This window comes from Mesocricetus auratus, unplaced genomic scaffold (assembly GCF_017639785.1).
Source record: "Mesocricetus auratus isolate SY011 unplaced genomic scaffold, BCM_Maur_2.0 Super-Scaffold_100025, whole genome shotgun sequence".
Lineage (NCBI taxonomy): Eukaryota > Metazoa > Chordata > Mammalia > Rodentia > Cricetidae > Mesocricetus > Mesocricetus auratus.
In genome coordinates, this window is record NW_024429206.1 from 7,628,662 (window position 1) to 7,654,556 (window position 25,895).

Sequence of the window (25,895 nt, forward strand, 5' to 3'; positions counted from 1 at the left end):
TAGGCTGCCACTTGGAATGCTCATGATGAATAGGTCTACCAAGAAACCCAGATAATGTCAATCCAAGGTGGGCGGGAGGCCAGTGGGATTAACCTGGATTGTTAGGAAGGGATGAGGGCATGTTCAGTGTATACTGTTGATAACAGTGGTGATGGAAGATAATGAATGATGGAGTATGATGATGATGGTGGTGGTGGTGGTGGAGGAGGAGGAGTTGGTAATGGCTGCCTGCATTTTCTACCCATGAACTAAGTGCTCTTATTAATAATCTTTAATACCTATATAGTCCTGCAATTTTGCTCCTGGGTTCTCTTTGAGTCCAGGAGCCTTGGCTTTCAAAATATGTCAGGAACTCCCCAAAGACAAGGCCTTAGGATCTGGTTTCTACAGTGCATGAGAGGAGAAACTTGGAGTGTGACATCAGAAGGACCTGGCTTAAAGCCTGGGAGGGTGACCTTCTGTTTATGCTCTGTGTCCAAGAAGAGATGGGTCTACATCTTCGAGCTTCCATTCTCTTCTGCAGAGAGGGATGAGGAAACACCCACACAGTAGGGCTCTGGAGAGGGCTGAGTGCACACAGAGTGGCGTTATCACTGTAAAGACTGTGGGAGAATAATAAATACAGAGTGTACCGTGGCGCTGTGATTGACTTATCTTAAGGCAGAGGTTTTCAACACTGAGGTTGGAGGGATTGTGTGGGTTTGGACTGAGGGGACATCTGTTCATGTCTGCAGACATCTGTGGTTGTCACAGCTTGCAGGGTGAGGGGTGCTCTTGACATCTGCTGGGCAGAGGCCAAGGATGCCAATGCCGCTTTTAAATAACATCCAGCCTTACACAGGGAGAGCCCCTCACAGCAAGCAATTCTCAGTCTCCAGATGCCTACAGGGCTGAGGTCACTAGGTTTTGTCTCTGCCTGAACCTTCCCATGGGAAAAGCTATCACTTGTAGCTCTCAGAACAGACGAGAGAAGAACCAGGCACCAAGGCCTCAGGAAGCAAAAGCATGCACTTTGGAAGGTTGTCTAGTCTCTGCACACCATGAGATGAGGAGACCGTGCCTTTAGGCATCGGACCACAGAGGCTTTCCTGGGAAATAGCTCTCTGGATCATATACCCTGAGCCTCAGCTGAGATGTTTTTATACAAGCTCTACAGCAAGAGCTCAAGAAAGACTTTTATCAAGCGTTGCAAACTATTTGACATTTGAGGGTCTGGTTAGGTGAGGAAAGGCCTGACTAGTGCCGCATCTGATTTGCCGCTAGGGTCTAATCCACCACACCTGTGGTACCTGTTCCCTGTTATTTTTTTAATGAGCCAGTTTTGCTGGCTCCAAGCTCCTTGCTCCTTTCAAAAGGACAGAGGAGCAAGTCAGTGACTCCTGACACATTAACTTGGGGAACCTGCTTACACGTGAGACTTGGGCAAGTTGGGAGCCATGATGCAGCTGTGGATTGGCGTGAATGGGCGGATAATGATGCCGGCCTCCAACTTCTTTAACTTCTCATCCTCGTAGGTACTGAGGGAAGAACAGAAGGAGGAGAAGAGTGAATCGTAAGTAGCGGCTTTAGACCTTGTCTACGTTGGGGTTTATTTGTCACTCATCTCGGGGCGACTACAGTGTGCCTGGCAATTGTGCCAGCTTGCTGAGTGAGAATTCTAGAAGCGGCCTATGAACAGAGCACATTAAAGGAAAACGACACTTGCCCCACCAGAGGAGCCAAGAAAATAAACAAGGAGGTAAATTCTTTGTTTCAGAGACACCATATCAGGTGTTGGGAGTGCTTCCTCAAGTGTAAGAAAGTTTTTTTGTCGTTGTGTGACGAATACACGAGTGAAATAGATTTGCTGTGCCTCACAGTGCGGGGATGGGGAGGATGGTGGATCAGCTGACCCTGCAGAGGTGGGGGGGTGAAAGGAGAAAGATAAGGAGGATGGTGGATCAGCTGACCCTGCAGAGGTGGAGGGGAGGTGAAAGGAGAAAGATAAGGGGAAGAGGAGAGAAGAGAGGGAGGGAGCGGTAGAGGGGGAGAGGGCAGGAGGGCGAGAGGTGGAGGAGAGGGAGACTGAGAGAAACCTGTGGTGACCTGGCTTCTCAGTCTCCCCCTTTTATTCCATCTGGGTCCCCAGCCTGTGGGATTGTGTGGCCCACACTCAGGGCAGATCTCTCCTTATTATCTGATCCTAGATACACCCAGAGGTGGTCACTGCAAATCTCCTAGGCGATTCTCAATTCAGTCATGTTGACAACCAAGATTGACTGGCATGCTCTCTACTGTGTTCTAGGAAGGAGACTGACCCACCTTTTCCCTCCTGAGGCTGATAGTCTTGTGGGGTTGGGTAACCAAGAACAATGGGGCTCGGTGTGTATAGGGAGAGTACAGAGAGTACACAGAGTTTGACAACCTAATGTTGACTGTAATCCCTGAGGGAGTCATGACAGTTAAAAAGGACATCACCCAGATTCACTGATCACTGATAAACCCCCAAATAAGGGGTGGGTCCCCATTCTTTCCCCCGTCCTTAGATGGTGGCTCTGAGGTAGGTTGACTCAATAGAATTTGCAGAGAGTGATGTCATGTCAGGGTTCAGGAGTGAGCAGCCTCTCCTCCCTGCATCCTGGGATGTTGTTAATGTCTGCCCTGTGAGGAATGTCTTGGGGAGAGGCCTGGCTGATGCTAAATGGGGCAGTGACAGCCTTTTGATTTTTGATCACTGACCTGTGGAAGTAGTGTTCGTTACCCTGAGTTAGTAAGTTTTGCAGTCGAAACTTCATGACTACAGCAATGGGAACAGAAATAAATGTTGAACTGAAATCTGAAGGTTGAATGGAATTAACTAGGCCAACAGACGAGTTGATGGGCTTGTATTGGGAGGCAGATGCTACAAGGGGGCGTTTGGTCAGAGGGGCAGGAGGAGGCTGTACGCCCAGGCAGAAGCAGCAATCCACGAACAAGTCCGCCTGGGTGGGCCTGCAAGCTCTGCCCATGCTTTTGTCTTTGTCCACCGAGGAATGGATGCCCTCCAGAGGGCGCTGTGGGGAGCAGTTTCTCTTTTGAAACCATCATCTTAGCTTCCTGTGAGGTCAAGCTGGTGCACACACGTGAGGACCAAGCACCTTCCTCTAGGGAATTTGAGGACACTCTTGAGAACATAGAACTAATTAAAAGATAGCCTCAGAACCTAGGTGCCCTAGTTTCCATGTCCGTTGACTCCTTATTTGATACTAGAGCTGGAAAACAAACAAACTAGAAAAAAAAATCTCACTGGCAAATATGTTGCCATGTTCTGTCTTACTGACCTAACCATGCCTCCCAGACTAAACAGAAATTAACCCAGCCCTCACACTCCTTAACCTCGGGTTTGATGCCGTCTCTTGGCTCCAATAATAAGATAAACTCCATGCCTCCACCACCTTTTCCAGCTGAATTTGCACAGCGGGGAGGAGAGCTTGCAGAAGCGTGTGAGGCATGCTTGATCTCCCCTTTCTTGCCTAGTTTGTCAGACTTAAAACTTGTGCCTGGAATCACCTAGATGGGGTGGTGGTGGTGAAGATAATCCCGTTTGCTTTGTAAAAGCAAAAGATCAAATACTTGGTTAGAAAACATTTATAAATGAACACTTGCATTCTTGAGACCTCTGTGCTGGAACCATATCTGTAGAAGGTGGACTCTTAGATGTGGGCTGCCTTCATGGAAAATAAGATTTTTTATGCAAAAAAATACAAGGAGTTTAGCTAACAGAAGCCTAGAGAGATCAAAATCACTTTGTTGTGTTATAGTCGCTGACGGCCACAGAGCGTGTTTTATGCGTGCTGTGATCTGTGCTGGGCTGAGCATCGCATCATCTTATGTAACCCTCATAGTAAGCATGGGGGTTTGGTACCATTCATATGGGTAAAACAGAAGGAGGCCCAGAGAGGTACAGTGAATTGCTTCCAATTCAGCAGCTGTATAGGTGGAGTCAGAACTCGAATTGAGGTCCTAATTGTGCTGTTGACTCTGACCCCGCTGTGCTGTGGACAGTCTCTTTATGCTAACTTACAAAGTAGGCTCCACTCCTGCATTTGATACTACACTCTTGAAGTGGGCATCCACTTATTTTAGTGACTGGTCTTGTACACAAATGGGCCAATGAAAGGAGCGACCGCATGCATGTTTTAACTTATTAAACTTTAAGTGAACCACGCCTTGCATACCCAAACATGGACCAGGTGGAGGGGAGAGAAAGGGTCCTCTGGTTGGATTAAAGCCACATCCACAAAAGTGGGATGTTCTGTGCAGCCTCTTCAGCATTTTCCTCCCCTTGTGTGGTGCAGGTTGGGCGGCTTGCCCATTAGACTACCGTTTCTGCAAAAAGGAGCCACGACTTTACTCCTCTTTATCCTAGGGCAAGGCTGCCAGCTGATGGGCAACACTAGGAGTCCTGGACTTGGCTATGGATAGAAGGCAGAGTTTGCACCAAGGTCTTGGGACTGTCATAGAAAAAGAAAGATGGGGGGGTATCACTAATCGGCTCTCTCTGTATTAAATACCCTCTTTCAGGGTCTAATGAGGACATTTTAGTGGTTCTGGCCCTGAATATATTATTTATGACTTTTGGACAAAGACAATGATGAATGACGTGATTCATTTTTCTTGAGGTGTTGGGGATTGAACTCCGGACCTTGCAAATGCTAGGAAGTGCCCTACCACTGGCTGACATGCCCTCTTGGGGAGGATAACGTCTAACCTTATACAGCAGTTGGAAAACTGATTGATCACAGTGGGTTGCATACTCTCCTACATTGTGAATGTAGATGACTTCAGATGTTTTCTACTTAAACCAAAAAGAAAAACAAAACAAAAAAGTGTTTGAGGTGATGGGTCTGGGAATGACCCCCATCTGACCATTGCATGTTACATGTGTGTTTTGAGATGTCACGCTGTACTCTATCAACACATCCAGTCATTTCTGTGTCAAATAAATGTCTAAAGGTGCTTTTAAGAAAGAAAATACAGTACTGCCCTAGTGGTGCATGCTGGGTGCCAACACTTTCTGATGGGCTTATGCTGGTGTGTCATAGATGTACCTCTTGGCATCATTATAGTCCTGATTAATGCTCTACTCCCGGGAGTGTTTTTTTTTCTTCTTCTAGGCAAGTTTATTCTTCTAGCGGAAAGGGATAGGTGGAACAGAGTTCGGGGTCCCGTGCGTTGAGATCTTTCAATGTATCACCATAAGCTGTGTGGTAAGAACGTACCAGATTGTTGTGGTTTGAATGTGAAATGCCCCCAGAGGCTCACACGTGAGGATACTTGGCCTCCAGAAGGTGGTGCTGTTGGGGGAGGTTGTTGAAGGGGGTGGAGCCTTGCCGGAGGAAGTTTTGTAAATGATAAATGAATGACAGCTAGGCCCATCCCAAACGGAGACCCTTCAACCCATTAACAGTCATTCCCTGCCCCTCTGTCTTCTTTCCCCTCACTGCCACTCACCTGGTCCCACCTACAATCAACACCAAACGTACTGTACTATGTGAGGTAAGCCAGACATAAAAAGGTCACATATTGTAGGACTCTGCCCAGAGGACTTTTTAAAAAGGTATATAGAACATGCATATTAGCTAGCACCTTGCATGACAGAATTTGGGTAATGGTGCAGAGGAAATTGGCTCAGCCATGACTTTTTTGGAACCTGTGAGGGGGACTTAAAAATGCTATGACAGAATCCATTATAACTGGCTTGGGTGTAGCATGGACACTCGTGATTTAAAAATCTCTCCGGGTGAGTCTTGTTATTATTTTTTTGCCTTGGGTCTTTCAACCTCCTGCTTCAGCTTCTCGGTAGCTGTAATTGCCACTGGCTACCAGGTGACTCTAATGGGTTGCTAGGGTGAGCTTTGCTAACTGGTTACAGCTAAGGCTGGTTTCTGTTGTGTGAGCACACCCCCCACCCCCTTCTGCTTTAGCATTCTCTTTTCATCCCCAGAGTGTGCTGTGTTCTGCCTTCACAAGCTAAGTTTCCTGGGGCCTTGTACACGATGGTTGTCGTCGAAGCCCATGGTTTTTGGTACCACTGGGTTTTTAACTGAGGATGCTTCTAACTAGTGATGTTGGAAAACCAACAGATATCTTTTACTCCATGTTTCTACAACTCTCATACGGGGCTAATAAATTCCCGTTTTGTAGGAATGCTGCACGGTAAATGTTTGTCACTACCGTTGTGCTTGGTGGATGGTTCCTCTTGCTGTTTTATCTATGTGAGCATTTCATAATCTGTGGATGGTCTCCCCCCTGCTGGGAGAAAGCCTTCCTGAAAGGGAAGTGACTTTACTCAGAAAACAGACACTCTTCAGTGTATTCGCTTTGTGTAAGACCAGGGGCTGTAGCTGGGGGTGTAGAGTAGAGATACGACACGGGATAAAGTGATAGATTCAGCACACGTTATGAGGATCCAGAGAAAACAAAGGATACAGCAGGTTGTTGGCTGCAAGCTAGGAAGTACCAGGAGGAGGCAGCATTGAACATGGGTGTTGAGTCCCTGAGTCCTGAGGCGAGCACTGGTGGGAAGAGGAAGTGGGGAAGGACCAGGAATGGAGAGGATCTGGAAAAGATGGGGAGGTTTATATGGGAACAAACAAGATTTGTTCTGTTGCCCTTAGTGTCATCAGGTAGGAGCGCGGAATGTGCCATGGACGATGCTCCACTTAATGTCGGAGAGTGAGGATGACCAGGCAGCTTGGAGAAAGCTGAAGAAGGGGCTGGGTACCAACCGAGGAAAGGGGAGCCACCCTGAGGGAACCTTCACTGCCCAGTATCCCTGAGGATGCTGCCTGCTTACGTCAGCAGCGTGTCCCTGCACCGGATGTCCGAGTACTTCTTCGCCGGTTGGAATTTGTTTAACTCTTCCTCCTTTAGCTTCTGGAGTTGCTGTTGCTGCTTTTTCAGGGCATTTTCCTCTCGAAGTATGGCAAAATAGCCGCGACCTATCTTCACACACTGGATCAGGAAGCTGGAGGGAAAAGCCAGGGTAGGAGGCAGGGGAGGGAGATAGAGGCAGATACCAAGATAGGTGGATAGGGAGATGGATATAAAGTGAGAGGGAGAGAGATGACAGAGAATGACAGGTGGATGGATTAATAGATGGACAGATGGATAGAGAGGAGGGGGCAACATCAAAGATAAGCTCTTAACTGTATTAGGACAATATTCTTCAGTCTTAGGATCAACTATCTCACTCTCATACCCACAGAATAGGACCCTTATATAATGGATTGAGTGCGACTTGTCCCTACAGGCTCTCCAGCTGGTGGTGCTACTTTTGGGGGGGCGGTGGGACTTTTGAGATTCGGGGAGTAGCTGGCATCGTGGGTCATGGAGGATTTTGACGGTCCTGGTTCTGCTTCCTCTCACTGCACTTTTTGGTCGCCTGAGATGTGAGTGGCTCCTGCCACTCCTGTCACCTGCTCCTGCCACCAGAGACTGAGCTGCACTGTGTCCAGCCATCCCGGCCAGGATGGACTGAAGCTGTGAGCCAAAGTAGACCTTTCCTTCCTCAGATTGTCTCTGCCAGCTGTTTGTCCCAGTCACGTGAAGTAATGAATATCCCCTTCCATCGCTGCCTTTCCAGAGTCAGACAACCCTCAGCTTGAGGGCTGCATCTGTCTTTTACTAAGACCTGGAACAGGCCATTTAATCCCTGGAAAACTATGCTCTACCTTCCAGCTGGTGTTTAATCCCTGGAAAACTACGCTCTACCTTCCAGCTGGTGTTTAATCCCTGGAAAACTATGCTCTACCTTCCAGCTGGTGTTTACGGAGTATGTTTTCTACCATGAGCCCACAAAAGAATACTGTGAGGAGACATAAAAATCCACAGGCCAGACCAGGGAGATGACTCAGTGAGTACGGTGCCTGCCACATGAATTCAGGTCTCCAGGACCATGTAAAAAGACCAGAGATTGCCAGGCAGTAGTGGCACTCGGGAGGTGGAGGCAGGCGGACCTTTGTGAATTTGAGGCCAGCCTGGTCTACAGAGTGAGTTCCAGGACAGGCTCCCCACAATTGCCAAAAGGCTGTGAGCACGCATGGGGAAACTGGGAGAAGGGTCTCCCTGGAGGAGGTGACCTTATGGCTAAGTAGGAACCCACCAGGAGGAAATGGAGATGATAATGGGTGAACTGGTCAGCATAAATGCAGAGCTGAGTCTGCGTGTGGGGGTGCCCTGCTGTGGGGGAGCGGACGTCCAGCCCCTGTATGGCAGAGGCAGGGAGCCGTGCATCCTGAAGTGAGCCTGGATTGGGGGCTTCAGGGGCTGTGCCTTCTAAAGGTGCTTTGGAATCCGCAAACATCTCACTGACTTTCTAAACTAGTGAGATTCAAAGACAGGATGGGACTGGAAAACTTGAGGAAGCTACAGAGTTTTCAGCCCTTCTCCAGCCAAGGCAGCCAGAATCCCAGCTGCTGCGCCTTCTGGAAGGGCCCAAGTGACCGGTAGACAGGGTTGGTGGAGGGGAGAATCTAGCCCTGATGCCAGACATCCCCATCTATTCCAGGAACTTGAGACGGTGGGATCGCGGAATGAGCTTGGAGGTGTTCCCCAGACACTGCAGAGGCCCATTTAAAAATGCTTAATTTTATTTTGCAGATTCTCATTTAATTCCCTGTATGTTTCCTACATCCTCCTCATCATTATTGCTGATTGCTGATTACTAGGCTATTTGTAGGATGAGAGCTATTTGCAGGGAAGAGCAGTTTTTTGGCTTTAAATTCACTCACGGGGGGCCTTTTGCTCATTGCTTCACAGGGTGTAAAGCCCCCTTAGCTGACATTGAAGAGGAATGATGTGGAGGGAGATGACTGTAGGTGCCAGAGAAGGAGGCAGGAGGCGGGTTACACAATGCAGAGTTTCCTCTGCCAGACACAACTTCCTCACTGCTGCACGGGGTGGTGTTTGCATCTTCAAAGGATGCATGTTCTCTGTATGGGAGTCCGGGAGTCTAATGTAAGCCCATGAGAGGATGGCTTGCTGTGCCAATGGGAGGACTCTGCGTGGCTCAGAGGGGATAGGGCAGAGGAACAGAAGCATGACATGAGAAGGCAGAGGAAGGGACAGGTTCAAGTGGGGTGTTTGCTTTGTTACTTTTCTGGGTGGTGTGTGTGTGTGTGTGTGTGTGTGTGTGTGTGTGTGTGTATGTGTGTGTGTGTGGTATATGCATGTGTATGTATGTGTTTGTAGTTTATACAGGTGTGTGTATGTACAGGTGCCTGCATGCAGAGGTTGAGGGAGGATGCCATGTGTCCTGCTCTCTGTCACTTTGAATCTTGTTTCCTTGGCTTAGATTCTCTCCCTGATCCTGGAGCCGAGAGGTGGCACGTGACAGGAACTGTGTTCAGTCTTTCTGTTACAGGGGAGGAGGACTAACTGTGTCACTTTGTTGAGGACTAACAGCCCAAATGTACCTCCAAAGAAAAACCCCCAACTTTTAATGGTGTTACGGTTCCGCATCCTGCTGGTGTTTGCTCATATTTTCTGTCTCTGCCTACAAGAAATATGAGGCTATAAAACTGCGAGTGCTGCGACGGGGAGGACTGAGTGACATTAAGACGGACAAACGCTCCTGCAATTGGATTTCGGGGAGTCCTGCTCTTGCAGTGGGTTATGGCCTATGTGGGAAATTTTCACTTAACAAATTTTACTGTTTTCAGATAATAGCAGACAAATCAGTGTATTCCCAGTGTGTGGAGGTTGGAAGTGTAGAGAGCCCACTTGGTCTGGCTGGTTTATGCCTTGCTCTGTCAGCCCGCCCAGACATATTGATTTCTGAAGAGGGCAGGGCAAGCATGATGGAGAGTGGGAAGGATCTAAAATACCATCCCATGGTTCTCGAGTATTCAGACAAGCTGGATGGGGCAAATTAATAATGCAGCCCTGGTTCAGATATATCAGAGCATATATTTTGCATTTAAATTCCCTGCATTAGAATGCCCTGTTTATACAATAACTTAATAAATCCAGTCTGGCTGCCAAATTGACAAGAAGGTGAGAATCATTCATTAAAATGCAAATGCAATTGAGATGAAATTTGGGATATATTTATTGCAGTAATTGAACCTCACTCAACTGTAATCACAACAGAGTTTGAACTGCCTTTCAGACAAAAGGACAGTATGTGTTAGGCCCCTCCCAAGTTAGCATCTTTGTCAGTGCAGGGATTAAAGCCCTCTCCTGAGTGCTAATGGTTTGTAAGGGAGGGTTTTCTCTTCTTGCTAGAACAAGATTGCCCAGACAAAGGTCAGCTACATACACAAAGGGTCATCCTGGTAGCGTATTGTGTGAACAGCAAATTGACTAAAAGCAGATTTGAGTGCCGGTTGCAACCCCCTTCTTATTAAATCAAAGCAGAACTGTCTCTGGGTCATTTGCTGATTGTGAAACCCAACCACTGTGCATGTTTGTATGGGGAGGGGATTCCTGGAGTCAGGACTTCATCTCTCAGATCTACATACAAGACAGATCTCCTTCCTGGATGACTGAATGGTGGGCAGGACCCCGTGAATGGGTTCTTGGGGGTGGAAGACATCACGGCTTTGGGGGTGTTCTCTTCAGCTCCTCTGTGAAGTACATGTGGTGGTTCTTAGGTCTGGGCAGACAGCACTTCTGTGCCCTGAGGACTGCTGCTTGGTTGGTGCAGTCAGTGACTGGGATGGTGGGGGCAGGAGATGAGGTGACTCTGTGTTGCTGCCTGTACATGAAGTTTCATTCTGCCTGGTCCTGCCGCCTTTCATCTCCAAATAAACGCACAGAGACTTGTATTAATTGTAAACTGTTTGGCCAACCAATGGCTCAGGCTTCTTATTTGACTAGCTCTCTCTTAATTATTAACCCATAACTTCTAATCAATGTATTTCTACATGGCCTTATCTTACCAGAGAATGCCTGGATCTGTTACTCGTTCTGCAACTACATGGCATCTCCCTGGTGGCTCACTCTCTAAGTCCTCTCCCCAGAATTCTCATCTGGTAGTCCTGCCTATACTTTCTGCCTGACTACTGGACAATCAGTGTTTTATTTATCAACCAATAAGAAGGACATCCCCCATCAGCTGCCTGTGGGCAGCCTGTGGCATTTTCAGAGATCTCCTGAGCCCAGAGTCTTGACTTTGCCGTAGAAAGAATTGAGAATTTCAGGATAGTCAGTATGGAGGGGAAGGTGGAGTCTATTAAAGAGGTTTTGATGTGGAGTTAACAGAGGTGGAGAGGGAAAGAGGAATGGAGGAGGGAGGGAGGCAGGCATGGGGAGGGGCAGAGAGAGAGACAGAGAAGGGAGCAGTACACACCCGAGTGTGGATTTGAGCCTTTCTACAGAGTTGCCCAAACAACATGGAGGCTTTTGATGGCGTCTGAAGTTACATTGTCTAAGGGGTCTCTAAGGAACGTTCTGTTCTCTTCCCTGGTGTATGAGGTCACTGGGTGGAATTTCAGACTGATCTGAAACCAGTCAGAGGGGTCAAAAGGGTCTTTGCTACACCCAATTCCAAGGGTGCAAACATCTGAGGACATCAGAAAGCAGCCCAGCATGTGGGGGAAGCTTTTCTGCAGGCCCAAGGTGTTATCCCATGATATTCCTAGCTTCTGGGTGGTGGAAGCTAATGGTCTGCTGAGTTAGTGCATTCTAAAAGGTCTTCATCTTTTTATCATGGAATGTTAGTTCTGACACAGAGGTGGGGAATGAATGGCTGGGCTAGGACCGGCCTGATGCCCTCTTAGCCTCTGGAGCTGAAACATTCCAACCTCTCCACTGTACTGAACATTTAACTGGCCCATCAGCCTCTGAAGACACAGCCTCTTGCCAGGAGTTTGCTACTGACTATGAGGAGGGTTCTCAATCTTGTTTGTGAAATCCTTGCAAAGTTTCAGGTTTACAGCTTGGCAAGAAGGAAGGTTAAAATTTTAAAAACCACGCAGGCCGTAAGCATAGCACACCTCTATTTTGAAAAGGAACGTGGTTGGTCTGTATACCCGCAATCTTCACAGCACATCTTGTTAATTGTGCCAGAATTCCTCACTGTCAGCTGGTGAGTGACTTCTGCCAGATGGCAGGGTGAACGACTCCTCTCCCTCCCCATGTCCTCTGAGTTTCCAGAGAAGGCAAGGCCCAGAGAATTCCTCTGGCTCGGGTATGTGCCCTGTTCCCAGAGCAGACAAACCCAGGGTACAGATGAGGAGCTTCTGTGTCCCCTTGACATCATATCCAAACACCAGCCACAAGTGACATCAAAAGTTGTTTCCTGCGGATGCCGCTCCAGCCGAGAACCATCATTGAAGCCTCAAGCACTCTTTGTCTTCCCAGCCTTCTCTCCACGGGGCTGCCCAGCCTTCTCTCCACGGGGCTGCCCAGCCTTCTCTCCACGGGGCTGCAGGGCTCTTTTTTTTTCTTTGCTTTTGTCCGTTTGAGACAGGGTCTCACTATGTATCCCAGGTTGACCTCAAACCCAGAGTTCTTCTGCCTCGGCCTCCAAAGTGCTGGGATTCCAGGTGTAGGCCACATGCACTGGCACAGCTCTTCCCATGACCAAAGAGCTCCAGCTCACCCGTGACCGCCCATGTGATGACGTCACATTTCCTCCTCCTAGGCAGGCCTCTGGGCCTTGGCCTCTAGCTGCGTGCCCAAGCTCTCCAGGGCATCTGTCTGCCCTCTGCAACAGATGTGCTCTTCCTTCTCGCTGTAGCACTGCCTCCATCTCCATCTTCTCTTGGCCGATTTCTGTTGGTCTTTCCTGGCTTAGCCATTCAACACTCTCCTTCCTTCTCCCCTCACCACCTCCATGCTGAATAAAGAGCACCCCCAGGGCCCCAGTCTCCACGTCCTCTCCAGCCCTGCACTGGACACATTGGATGTCGATGGCCTGTTTACTTCCAGGACATGGGGCCGTTTGATTTTATTCTTGACTAAACACTTGAAATTTTATATGTGTACAGGTGTTCTGCCTGAGTGTATGTGTGTCTGTGCACTGCATGAGTGTCTGCTGTTTGGGAGAACCAGAGGGCACTCCCTTGGGACTGGAGTTACAGACTATGGAGAGCCACCATTTGGGTGCTAGAAGTCAAACCCAGGTCCCCTGGTAGACCAGCTAGTGCACTTAACCATCAAGCCATTGCTCCAGCCCAGCTGAGGGCTTCATAAAGCACAGTTTGTCTTCTTTCTCCTTGGTTTCTAAATACCAACCCCCCAAGCTTCCTTAGTAGAAGACACCATGATCTTGGGCATTAATGTGCCCAAACAGACAGACAGACAAAGAGGAAGAGAGAGATTGAGAGAGAAACCCTGCATCAAAAAACAAGGTGGAGAGAGACCAAGGAAGACACCCAACATTGACCTCTGACCTCCTCATGCATGTGTACATACACGGAATGTGCCACAAGTGTGCATGGGCACACACACACACACACACACACACACACACACACTATAATATCTTTCCTTCTCTAAGCTATTTTGGTCAAACATTCAGTCAACATACCATCCTGGGGTGTTGTTGGAAATCATATATGAGAAGCAATTGTGGGCACACTGGAGGTGTCTGATTGACAGCACCAGCTACTGCTTTTTTCTTCACCACTGTCATTCATCACAGACCGGCACAGTCACTGATGCCCTGCACGGCGTTATGACTCTTGACTTGTTTGTAGCCAGGGTGGTGGTTTGGCTGCAAGCCCCACAGGTTTCTGGGAAGAGGCACTTGTTCTCAATAGCAAGTTTAGGCGGTTGTCTTCCAGGAGTGATGGCAAGAACAGTCTAATTAGACCACAATTATTTTGGGATTTGGTGAATTGCGATATGAGGCAATCCACAAAGGTCTGTGAGTCTGCTGTGCTGAGTGGTGGTGGGAATGAATGCTTGGTTCTCAAGTAGTAATGAAATTTATTAAACCAAAGGACCGGGGAATTAACCTCCACTCTGCTGAAGAAGAAGCTGCATGCGGACGCCTTCTAATTATTTTAAGTGGTTTTCTTTCCTGGGTTTTAATTTAATCTCTATCTCCGATTGTCACTAAAGAAAATGCAGGAAGAGCGGGACGGGGAGAAAAAAAATAAAGAGTGAAAGGGAGAAGGAAGAGCCCGAAAAGCTCACGTCAGTGCCTGGCAGGTGTTTCACAAGGGGCCCTGCTGATCAGCGAATCTCACTCAAACCTGGTGGTTTAGTCCACAGAGATCACAGGCCAGGGAAACCCATTTGGGAATCCCATTTAAGGGGAGTTCATGGCCAGCCATGCATCTTATCTGAGTGTGCACTTAGCCCCCTACAAGTGTTTCCTGGACTTTCACTGGGGTGGCCCAGGGAACACTGTGGAAGAGGGATGGAAAGATGGTAATATCTGGAGGATGGGGAAGAATAAATTGTCCAGTAAATTACTGCCTTATTGGGTATGACATGGCCATTGCAATAGTGAACACACGAACAGCTGTTGTGGCGACTTACACGCATTTGTGCCCACAGACATACATACACACACATACACATATATACATACATACATACACACATGCATTCACATACGCATCTCAAATATATACATACGCACATATATGCATACAATACACACACATACATATACAAATATATGCACACATACATGTGCATATGCACATCACATAGACATACCTACACATGTACACATACATACACACACACAGAGACACACAACAAGAGAGTTAGAAAGTACGAAGGTGACTGGGGTGGGGCGTGAATGCCAGTCAGGGATAAGAAAGTCTGACAGAGTGACTGTGATCCCAACATTCACACATTGAACTGTCAACATGATAAATATTAAAGCCTCCCGGCAAATGTGGGTGCAGTGTTAAAGAGGCTGATAGGGATGTTGTTTGTAAGGTAGCTTGTAGTCTTTAGACCAGAAAAGCTTCTGTAGGAGTCCTTTAAACAAAGCCAGAGCAAAGCTGCAAGTTAGAGGCTGGAGAGATGGCTCAGTGGTTAAGAGTGGCCTGCTACTCTTTCAGAGTACCCATGTCCAACATTCACACACACACACACACACACACACACACACACACACACACACACACACACACACGCACGCACATCTTCACAAAGCAAAACCCCTAATATTGAAGGAGAATCTGAGTTTCTGCCCCTGCTCTGTGACAGCACAAAATTCACATTCACTGAAAATCAGTCCCCAGATCACATGAACTTTACCTGAAGGTTAGTCACTACTCAAACCCACGGGTGTGTGAAGAGGCAGCATAATATACTCAGGGGAGGCTAGACTGGGGTGTCCAGGCTACAGCTATAATTATTAACAACTGGTTGTGTGATAAAAACAGAACTGATCACTCTGCTCTGTCAACTGGGGATGTGTAACCATGACTACCCCACCACCATCAGCAGCAGCAGCCTACATCACTACCATCATCGCACAGATCACCACCTCCATCATCCATCATCATCTCTATCACCATCATCATCACACACATCACCACTACCACCACCATCATCATCACTACCTCCTTCATCAGCACCACCACCATCATCACACCCATTACCACATCCACCATCAGCACCACCATCATCATCATACACATCACTACCTCCTTCATCAGCACCACCACCATCATCACACCCATTACCACGTCCACCATCAGCGCCACCAGTAGCATCCCATGCATCATCATGAGGCTATGAATAATTGTGCTTCAGCAGTAGCTATGGAGAAAAGGCTACAAGCTCTCCCATGTCTTAGGCCAGCCATCAAGGCAGCTGTTAGTAGTGGTTATTCTCACCTCAGTGAAGACACCCTGCGGCTGCTGAAGCATAGGAGGTTCAGTGACATTTTTGGCAGGGTCACCAGCTGGGGTAGGGTAGCACTTGTATTTGCTCCAAGCCTAATTTCTCTTAGTGATTCTATAAGACTGTATTATCTTATCTGACTTTGTGAAAGATATGGCACACATTGGAAGGATTTTTTAAAAATATCAAATGAACCCAATACAGAACTCTCTGGAGAATATTCGAGCAGCTTTAGAAAGAGGAGGGATTGATCCTTGCCACCTAAGCACATTATGACTAGCCACCAGGTCTGCGGCAAGCCTACTCATCATGTAGGAGGCAAGTGCTGACGAGGGGGTGGACAAAATAAGGTGCAAAATATGAACGTCTGTGAAAAACAACACCCCAGTCTCTGGAAATCCCTCGGAGACAGACACACACTAGACTCCTTACCCCCACTATTTCCCCCATTGTTTGGCGCATAGTAGGGGCCCTCAGACCCCCTTCTCCCTCATTGGTTAGCACACAGTGGGAACCTCATATTATTCATCACCAATGAATAAAACAGCCAATTTACTAACTGAAGAAAGAAAAGGAAGATTAGGTTGACAATTTTATCTCCTGTTGATGGTCTGTTTTATATTTCATTCGATTGTAGCCCCAAGGCTGAATATCGACAGTTCTGTTATTATCTATTGCCGTCATTAGAGGCCAACACCTCTGGCCACACTTCTCATGATTCACTGGTTTACAAGAGGCACCCGGCTTTCTCTGCAGATCACATAAATCTTTCCCCTTTTACAAATTTACTGTCACTAAGTAAACATGACCTAGCTGCTTGCCATTTGCATGCATCCTGCCTGGTGCTGAATGCAATCCATTCCCTCCCGCTCTCCCCTCCTCTTCCATCCTCCTTCCACCCTGCCCTTCCGATATCTTTAGTAGACATAATTCAGGAAAGATGCAAAACCTGACATTGGTCCTTCTCTTCAAAAACTGTTAAGTATAGATGGATGGCTTCTAGGCCTGGAGTCTTCCCTTCCTTCCCTTCACATCCCCGTCCTCCCTGTGCTTCTGGCCTGGCACTGGGTATTGCTGTTCCCAACCCAAATGAGAAGCTGAGCTGAGTATTTGAGGAAGACTCTGGTTTTCAAAGGCACAGAGAGGAGAGACACCCTGTGCCAAGTTAGAGACAGAACTGGACTGTTGTGAGGGGAGTAGGGTGTCCCTGGGGTCCCAGCATCATGTGCCAACTTAGGCACCACTCAAGGAGATGTACAGACTGGCTCATCTACCTGAGTCTACAGTTTTTAAAATGGTGGTAGAGTAACCAGAATAGTCTTGGGTCTTTATTATGTCCCCCTGGTGTTTTGTCTCTCTATCTTACACCAATGATACCTCCTAAACACGGGGATGTGTGTGCTGTGAAAAATCCATCGTGGGGTTTTCTCAGTGTTTCTGTGACTTCCTACTTCCACGATGACTGGGTCCCCTTGGGGGTGGTTCCCAAACATCTTACCCAAACATCTGTGCCACAGCCTCCGCTGTTACCACCTCTCCCTCGGACAGCTGCTCCCTCCAAATATACCGTCTTACCCCCTTTCTCTGCCCTCTCTTCTCTCTTTCTGGGACTGGGTTTGGAATCTCCTGGGAGGCACAGCTCTGGGTGTGTTTGTGAATCTGTTTCCAGAGAGGCTTAACTAAGGGGCAGGATGGGACACCCACCTTGAATGTGGGTACCACGCCCTGTGGGCTGGGGTCCTGGGTTGAGTAAAAGGAGATAGAGGAGGGCACGTGAATGTTGAGCATTAGCATTCATGTGCCTCTGCTGATTGAGGACATGAAGTGACTATCCGGATGTGACCACTTCCCTCACATTCTTGCTGTGTGCACCCTACCCTGATGGACTGCATGGCCTCTTACACTGTGAGTCACCAAAAAATGTTTGTTGCCTTAAGCTGCTCCTGTCCCAACAGAGAAAGAACTTCCAGATTCTGCAGTTCAGCCCACTTGGGATGTCCCACCTCTTTAACCTCTTCATTGACGCTGGCTATCCTAGCAGCACCAAGTACTGTGCTCCGCAGCCCCCTACTTCTGTATGAACCCCCGTGCGTTGTGTGAACCCCGTACCACCTATGGCACTCTTTGGAGTGTTCCTCATCTCTCAGGTTTTATTCAGTCATGAGCCCTGACATCCATGCTCACTGGAAGTTGCCCAGGGCGGGTGGTGAGCTGTCCCCGGCCTGTGCACCTGTGACCTGCCAGCTGACTTGTGTGGCCACAGGGTCCCTCCTCCTGCCCCAGCTCTAGAATGAGCTCTCGAGGAACCTGCGTTTTCTAAACTCTCTTCTGTGTGCTGCTGTGGTGATTTCCACATGGAGAGCTCTCCACAGAACACTGCTGCATGGCTAATGAGGCCGCTTGGGATTCTTGAATTTATAATGCCAATTAAGCACACATTGGCTTTGCCTGGCATATAATGAGGGCATTTCTGGGCACATTCCCTTTCTCTTTGGGTGGAGCAGGCTGTAGAACTGTTTGTACAGGAGCAGAATGTTGGAAATTAGTATAAAGAGGAATGGCTGCTTATATATGTATATGTGCATATATATACATATACACATATAAACATGTAAGATAAAAAACAAATGCACAAATATAAACACACATATACATACATGCATACATACATATTTCTTCATTCACTGGGAGAAATTATCAAACAGAATGGCCCTCTCTCTACATGCCACTGAGGAAAGTTTTTTCTTTATACCATGATGTAGTCTCTGACCTATGACCCCATGCTAGGTGACTACATGTGGTACCTAAGTTCTCGAAGGACCTGCAGTATTTAGTACCAGGCCACACAGCATGCATGCATTGTGCTGTGTCACATTTTGTTTGTTACAGGATCACATGAGTATGGGTGTTTCAAGCTTTGTGACCTGACTGCACACACACACACACACACACACACACACACACACACACACACACATACACACACACACACCTACCTCTGTCTGCAAAGGTGGCAGTCTTATAGTTACTTTGTTGGAGGAGGATGCTGACCATCGATGCAACCCTCCCTCCAGTACCCTCCCCTCCCCTCCCCTCTCCTCCCCTCCCCTTCCCTCCTTCCATGCAACACACTTCTTTCTCAGATTAACAGGTGCCTCAGCTCAGGACTACTCTTTAATTAATATGAGTCAGCATTTGTACAAGAAGACCTGAATCTCTTCTGGAAGAAGAAGAAAAAAACCTGCTGAGCGTCAACAAACAGTTCTATACGAATCCAAATTAGGGTGATTGCTGGAAGGCAGCTGAAGCCCCACCATGGCTCCGGTTTCTAAGCAACTGCCATTAGAAGTTCTGAACCTCACCGGAGAGGGAACATCACCAAGCCTGACTTGTTAACAAGCATAACTGCCTCTTCCTGCCCCCTCCCTCCCCACCTCTGTTCTTGTCTGTTTTACCCCACCCCATTTAGAAGCAGAGGATGGCTTTGGGAGGTGGGTGTTGATGAAGGTGGGTATCCTTGAGGGCAGAGGCCCTGACAGAGAGCTCAGGCTTGCAAGATCCCCCTGGTGAGAGCCATCGCTTATGGTGCATGTTCTCTGTGTCCTGGGGGACTCGTGTCTTTTGTGTAAATCCATTTGATTCCCACAATGACCTCATCATTTGCAGGCACTGTCGTTTTGGAGATGGGAGAAGCGAGGCCACTTTCCTAACTTCACACCGCAGGAAGGCTCGGTGCCAACAGTTTGACTCTGCCAGTCTGAGTCCCAGAGTCATTTCACTTACTCTTCCTCTCCCCGTCCCTCCCCGTCACTCTTTCTCCTCCTCCTCCCATGGTATAGATTTAGATGAGCGACTTCATGGCCCAGTATCTGCATACATGAAATAATCGCCATCGTCAGGATAATTAGCACAACCCACATCTCACACCCCACTCTCCCCTTTGGTGGTGACGACAGTTGGGATCTCACTGGTTAATGAATTTCAGGTGTTCAATACAGCATAGGATCCGGACCTCTGCACATCCTGTTACCTGTCAGCATCCAGCCGGGTCTCTGCTGCTGGCAAGCAGAAATTCTGTATGGCGGGTGGACAGACTAGACCTCATCTTTCAGTTCTGAGGTGAACTAGTGCCGCATATGAGCCATATAGATATGGATGAAAACCCCACCCCACAATAGAAATCACTTCCTATTGTGTTCCAAGTGCTTAATGACTAAATAGAATGGGAGGGATTGATCTTCCTGGACCCACCAGGGTGGGCATTTAAAAATGCATTAGGAGGAAGAGAGTGGCTTTCCCCAGGGCACACAAAATCTGAAGCACTGCTGGCTTCTAATTTCAGGACACACAACAGAACAAGGCATGGGACCACCAGGCTGGGCCCTGCTTGATTGACAGTGTGACCACTGGCTGGAGACAGTCATGTCCTTAGGAATTTGCAGTGGCTTTCCCCTAACTAATAGTCACACCAGGGGGAAGTGGGAAGGGCCTGGGGTGTGATGAGATTGAGGAGAAGGGTACGGTCGATGGCTTCTGTTAATTCACAAATCTCACTTTGCCTGTCACTCGTTGACCTTGAAGAATGCCACACCCCACGGCAGGACACAGCCGGTTCTCCCTATCCTCCTAGTCTGCTGATGGCTGTTCATCTGAAGGTGTTCCCTTAATTGCCTGACCCCGATGACGAGACTGCCATTTCTCATCTTCCCCTTACCTCTCAGATGGTCATACACCAAGTCCTGCCCCAGGGTCTGGCACAGAGCAGGGATGTAGTAGCGTCACCCCGCCACCCCGCGCCTTTCTGCTACAGCCCTAAGAAGGCTGCTTTCTCTGCCCAGGTTCTCTCTCCCTCCTCACCGCGTCCACTTTACTCAGCCACTGCTTATCTTTAAGTAGTCCTAAGACTTCCAGAAGGCAAGTTAAAAAAGCTTACAGGGGCAATGAGGAAAGAAATCAGAGAGCCCAAACATGGTGTGCACATGTACATGCATACCCTCTCGGTGTGTGCGTGTGGCATGTGCATGGGTGCCATGGGTGTGGAAGCCAGTCAGCAGATCAGTGTCAGATGTCTTCCTCAGCCACTTTGTGGTTCGTTTGCTTGTTTTTACTGTGTGTGTGTGTGTGTGTGTGTGTGTGTGTGTGTGTGTGTGTGTGTGTGTCGGGGTGCTATAGGTCGTGTGTGGAGTTTGGAAGACGTGTGTGGAGTCAGTTCTCTCCTCCGACTGTGTGGATTCTGGGGATCATCGGGCAGCCAGGCTTGCCAGCAGGTGTTGTTATCCATCTGGCTGGCCCTTCTAACGAACCTGGATTCAGTTCTGGCATTTTTAAAACATTGGATGCTGGGGATCCAAACCCAGGACCTCTTGTTTGTGCTGCTGGTACTTCAGCCAACAGACGGAGCCCTTTTCCAGGTCTCTTTTTACAGCTGTGCCTAGTGACACCCCCTAGTGACGTCCCAGCTTTGTAAGCTCTTATTTCTTTCTTTCTATAACTGCCAGTAGAGTGAGGTTCAGCATGCAATCTCTTGGGCCCCATGACACTGTAAGTGGCATCTGGATCACACGCTGTAAGTGACATTTCAGCACACATCCTGCCCCTCCTGCTCTGCCCTTGGGCTTGGGTGATGGTAAGGCCTCATGCAAAGCTCGTGGGGACTCCGGGCTGCTCTGCAGTAATGCACATTTTGAGATGTATTGAGACAAGGGTGAAGAGCTAAATTCCTCGTTGACGTGTAGCTACAGCTTGGCTTTCTTTAAAGTACTTTTGGAAACATTTCTTGTTTAAAGACCATTGTATAAGACGCTTTCTAAGTTGGTGTCTTTATATTGTACCCACGTCTCACTAGGAGCTATTTTGGCAGCTGAACACGAGAGTCTGATGTGCTGTAGGGCTGGCTGGCTGTACACTTCCCTTAAATTGGACCCCTGAGTCCGGCAGTCAGAACTTCCTGACCCTCAAACTCAGCTTCTGATACAGCCTCGGGGACCTGGAGGGACCACTAGTCTCCATGCTTTGTGGACTGTTTGACTTTTTTTTTCTCATGCAGAAAAGGAGATGCTTCTCCAGGCATTCTGGCTTGTTTGTGTGTGTGTGTGTGTGTGTGTGTGTGTGTGTGTGTGTGTGTGTGTGTGTGTGTGTGTGTGAAGTCTGGGGAAGATAAAGTTCACAGCTCACAGGTATCCCTGAGGGGTCCTCTTAATCCAGGGCTGGGGTGAGAGTGGCCGGCCGTGATGAGCTTGAGAGAGCTTTGGCATTGGGGAAGCATTTCCTTCCACACTACTGTACATCCACTGACATGCTTCGTGTGATCTATCTAGGTGCCTCAAAGGAGGGGGAATTTGTGCTCTTCATATTAAAATTTCAGCAAATAAAGGGCAGGAAAACCCTAGGGCTGGGCCTTCTGGAAGCCTGCAAGACCACCTTTCTTATGCAGTTGCCTGAGTCTCTTGGAGTGAGGTGTCTAACCCTTGGGTTTTAGGAGCTGTGGTGATATGGATCATGGAGATGTTGGTCAAAAAGGGCCAGCATGGTCTTTAAGATCAAGGTGGTGTATTTTCTACAGTGACACCTTGTGGCTGGGAGGAGCGATGGCTGTGTTGCACCAATATTGTTCTCCCTGCTGTCTTGAAATCAACCAGAAAGATGTTTGTTGGAAAGTCAAGAGGGGAAGGGAGGCAAAGCACCTAGAGGCAGACACTAGACATGCACGCACAGCTCTAGGGCTATCTGGAAAAACAAGAGATGCAAATTGGTATTTGTGGTTCATGCCACAAAAGAAACAGCTCTTATGTTGTAATGTCCTCCCTTTGATGGGCTCATGGGTAAGGCGGCAGGAAATAGTCTGGTCACCTCTAGGGTGACCTTTTACTATCCCACTGATTCAAGCCATTGTCTCTGGTAACAGTAATGTTATTAAATCAAAGTAATAGCAACAAAAATGTTAATAATGATGAGGTTGGGCATATGCTGTGGGGTCTCTGCCTTCCGAGTACTTGCTAGAGCCATGAAAATGATGTCCCCAAACACCTGCCAATTATCCTACAAGACTCAGCACCTAGAGCCCCTGAGCTATGTGCTCTGTGCTACAGCATCCGATTCCACAGTCAGACAGGGATTTGACAAATTAGGGCCACTGGGCAAATGATGACAAAGTCCCAGCTAGATTTATCATTCCCATTTTATGGATGAAGACAGTGAGGCTCAGAGAGCGTGGGTGACCTGCCCATATTCAAACAGCTGGTGAATTTGGAGTGGAGCCAAGAGTCAGGATTGGCTCCAAGATTCTGTGGGCTTACACTGCCTGGCAATCACAGGGCCAAGAGAAACCCAGGTCATTTGGAGACTATCCTGGTTGCTGGGCACTTTGAGGATAGAGTTGGAGGGGTGAATGCCCATTGAAATGTACTTATAAGCATTGATTGTGGGACTAGAAAGTTTAACCTGCCTCCTATTTTACTGCTGTTCCTCTGCACTCAGGTGGGTTGGGGGTTGCAAGTGACAGCAGTGTCACTTTTCTCACCCGTTGGCTCTGAGACAAATGCACATCCAGCTTCCAAGCTTTGTACCCAAGCACTGTCCCAGCATCTCAGGCTAGCTTGGGAGCTCATTCGCTGTATGGTCTTTCAATATAACTTTGTCTTACTTTGTATGTACATGCATGTAGGTGTGAGTGTGTGTTCACATGTGTGCAGAGCTCAAGGGTCTATGTTGAGGGTCTTCTCTCTACTGGATCTTTTGAGATGGAATCTCTCAGGGAACCTACAGCCCACCACTGTGGTCAGAGCAGCTAAGCCAGCGGAGTCCTAGGGGTTTTCTTGTTTCTGCCGTCACTGCTGAGGCTCCAGGTGCATGCGGCTGTGCCTGGGGATGTGAACTCGGGTCCTCAAGCTTGTGCAACAAACGCTTCACTGCCGAGCCATCCCTCCCCCACCTCAGCCCTTACTTCATGTTTAAGTGAGATCATGAGTGACAGGGAGATGTCAGTTAGTGTTACAGAGGAGACTGAGGCAAAGAAGTGCTCAAACATTGCCTGGGTCGGAAAGGCTGAGTGTGTTAGAGACATTGGCAGTGACCCCATCTGAGCAAAGACTACTGTTGAGTGAAGCCTTTTCCTTGCCAGCCGCTTGGTTTTATGGGCTCTGCCGCATTGTAGTCCCCAAATAACACACAAGATGCTATATTAATTATGAAGCTGTTGGCCTTGCTTGTTTCTTACTGGCTAGCTCTGACTTAAGTATTTACCCCATAGTTGTTAAACTTAGTATTTCTCTTACCGAGTAAAGTTTCCGGGCTTCTTACCCCTATGGCGGTTACATCTTGACTCCCTGTGTTTCTCCTACCTAGAGTCCTCCTGGACTCCTAGTCCCACCTATCTTGCTTCCCTATTGGCCAACAGTGCTTTATTGACATAAACATAGGACTTCCCCATCAGACTACCATAGCAGTCGTTTGGAGATGCTGGTGGCTGTAGATGGAAGTTTCTGTCCTGCCTGGTCCCATAGCCATTTAGTCTCAAATAAACACACAGAAGCTTATATGAATTACAAACTGTTTTGCCCATGGATCAGTCTTATTGGCTAGTTCTATCTTAATTATTAACCCATTTCTATTAATCTATGTATATCCACGTGGTCTTGGTGTACTGGTGAAGCCTGGGTCTTTTTTCCTCAGCAGCCTCATGGCATCTCTCTGGGGACTCAGTCTTCCCAGAATTCTCCTAGCCTAGAAGCCCTGCCTATACCTCCTGCCTGGTTATTGTCAGCTTTATTCATCAATAGAGAAGCATCTATTCATAGCATACAGAAGGACATCCCCCATTAGGTGGCTGAAGGTTAGACTGTGCAGTCACTATCATGCTTTAAGCACCAAGTGACCAGGATGGTGCTATGGGTGGTGGGAGTTTAAAAAGTAGACCCTAGAGGGAGACTTCTGGGGTGTGTCCTTGAGGGAGGTGTCCCGTGCTCTGTGTGCTCCCTCCCTGGCTGCTATATGGTTACAATAGCAGTCTCTGCCATATGGGTCTCACAGGTTCCAGAGCAATGGGACCAAATGACCAGGGGTTGAGACGTCTTAGACCATGAGCCAAGATAAGATTTATTTTAAAAAATCTATCTCTGGTATTTCATTATAGAAATGGAAAGATGATGGACATGTGGACATTAAAGGAAACACTGAGCCCATGATATTATTGGTAAGACTATGTATGATTTTGGCTGAAGAGTTCGGGAGGTGGAAATGGGTGCCTGGCTCTGCCTGTGGCTCAGCAGGGCATCATCTGGGAATTTCAGGGTTTTTTTTTTCCTCCAGGAATACTCTCTGCTTTCATCTTGATTCCATGATCCAGCTATTGTTGATGATGACTGCACTAAAGTGAAAAGGGCAAGCAGTCATGACGGAAGTGTTTCCAGCCTCTTAAACAACGTCTATTACTTTCCTTTCATTTTTGATCAGCGACTCATTTTGTTTCAAGTATTTCTGAATTAGCTCCTCTTTTTTTGCAACAAAAAATACTGTGCGAATCTTGAGAATTTGGTTAAGGATCCCAGAGCTATGTATATTTAAGAATCAAAATGTATGATTAAGTACTCTGAGGATTCTATCTACGCATTGCTTTTGTAACAGGGGGAAAATTAAAATAGTCAGGAAGTCTAATGGTAAGAAATTGCTGTATCAATTAGACTTCACTTTCATGGTGAAATATATAAGCATTGATGTGGTTATGATGTTCTCATGGATATTTGGTATCAAAGAATTCTTGGTCTTTCAGGTATGATGTTATGGTGAATGTACCTTTAAAAAGAATTCTTTTTATACGATTAAATATTTATAGACAGAATGTATAATGTTGCAAAATAAGGAGAAAGAGGATAGTTGTGGTTTGAAAAAAATGGCCCCCCCAAAGGGAGTGGCACTATTAGGAGGTGTGGCCTTGTTGGAGGAAGTGTGTCACTGTGGAGGCTGGCTTTGAGGTCTCATATGCTCAGGATACACCCTTGTGGCATACAGTCTCCTGCTGCCTGCTGATCAAGATGTAGAACTCTCAGCTCCTTCTCAGCACCATGTCTGTCTACATGATGCCGTGCTTCTTGCCATATTGATCATAATGGACTGAA

At 47.7% G+C, this 25,895-nt stretch overlaps 1 protein-coding gene across 2 annotated transcripts in view; it reads right to left on the minus strand.

Annotated features, from left to right (window-relative positions):
• Ccdc60 (coiled-coil domain containing 60) overlaps positions 1-25,895 on the minus strand; it is a 150,051-nt gene that overhangs the window by 37,665 nt on the left and 86,491 nt on the right. Inside the window, exons 3-4 of one of the 2 annotated variants that reach the window (XM_040731530.1) lie at positions 6,818-6,988; positions 1,410-1,517 (exon numbers count right to left, since the gene is read on the minus strand). In XM_040731530.1, coding sequence (XP_040587464.1) covers positions 1,410-1,517; positions 6,818-6,988 — 279 coding nt within the window. The remainder of the gene's footprint in view (positions 1-1,409; positions 1,518-6,817; positions 6,989-25,895) is intronic. The other variant, XM_040731531.1, reaches the window with a different exon arrangement.